Source organism: Egretta garzetta, unplaced genomic scaffold (assembly GCF_000687185.1).
Source record: "Egretta garzetta isolate BGI_Z169 unplaced genomic scaffold, ASM68718v1 scaffold495, whole genome shotgun sequence".
Lineage (NCBI taxonomy): Eukaryota > Metazoa > Chordata > Aves > Pelecaniformes > Ardeidae > Egretta > Egretta garzetta.
Genome location: NW_009259866.1, coordinates 9,496 through 10,446, shown reverse-complemented (window position 1 = coordinate 10,446; position 951 = coordinate 9,496). Strand labels below are relative to the sequence as shown.

At 60.7% G+C, this 951-nt stretch overlaps 1 protein-coding gene across 1 annotated transcript; it reads right to left on the bottom strand.

The window, feature by feature from the left end:
• Nucleotides 1–265: 265 nt before the first annotated feature.
• Nucleotides 266–943, bottom strand: LOC104127412 (transcription factor MafA; the record flags this gene model as incomplete). The annotated part of the gene is made up of 1 exon (XM_009640081.1): nt 266–943. A coding segment is annotated over one exon (678 nt), but the record flags the coding sequence as incomplete, so codon positions are not given.
• Nucleotides 944–951: the final 8 nt, after the last annotated feature.

Below are 951 nucleotides of genomic sequence, written 5' to 3'. Positions count from 1 at the left end.
CGGGGGGGCTGCGCGCCGTACACGTCCCGCCTGCAGGCTGGGTCCAGGTGTGTGTCCCCCCCCCAATTTTCCCCACCCGGGACCCCCCGTTCCCAGTCCCCACGGGTGGGTGTTGGGGTGTCCTTCCCCCTTCCCCAAAAGGGAGAAGAAAATAATATTTTTTTTTTTTGATGCAAGCAGAGGGTTTGAGCTCCCCACATGGAGAAGGGGGGGGAAGGAAAAAAAGGGGGGACCCCCTCGCTCCATACAGACACCCCGGGGGGGTTCACATGAAGAAGTCGGCGGTGGGTTTGGGGGCGGCAGATGGGGAGGGCTCCCTCGGGAAACCCCGGCCGGCTAACTTTTCGTATTTTTCTTTGTACAGATCCCTTTCCTTGGCCAAGCGGGTCACCTCCTGCTTGAGTTGCTCCACTTGGCTTTGGAGTTGACATTTCTCGTTCTCCAAGATGTGTCGTTGCTGGACCCGCTTGTACCGGCAAGACTGAGCGTAGCCTCGGTTCTTCAAGGTCCTCCTCTTCTGCTTGAGGCGGATCACCTCCTCCTTGCTGAAGCCTCGCAGCTGCCGGTTGAGCTCCCGTACCGACATACTCACCAACTGGTCATCGGAGAAGCGGTCCTCCAAACGCAGGTGGTGATGATGGTGATGGTGATGAGCGGGATGGTGATGGGAGACGGGCGGGAGCTCCTCGCCACCGAAAGGCTGAGGACGGAAAGGCTCGTAACCTTGATGGTGATGGTGATGATGGTGAGGAGCACCGATCAAGGCTTCCACCGCGTCCTCCGGCGTCAGGTTGAGAGCTTCGGGGTTGAGGTGATGCTGGTAACCCGACATCCAGTACAGCTCCTCCAGCTGCGGTTTGGAGCCCAGGGAGGCGGCGGTGGTTGTTGGGGGTCCGGGGGCCGGTTGCCCCCCGGGACTGGGAGCGCAGAAACTGGGGGAGGAAGGCACGG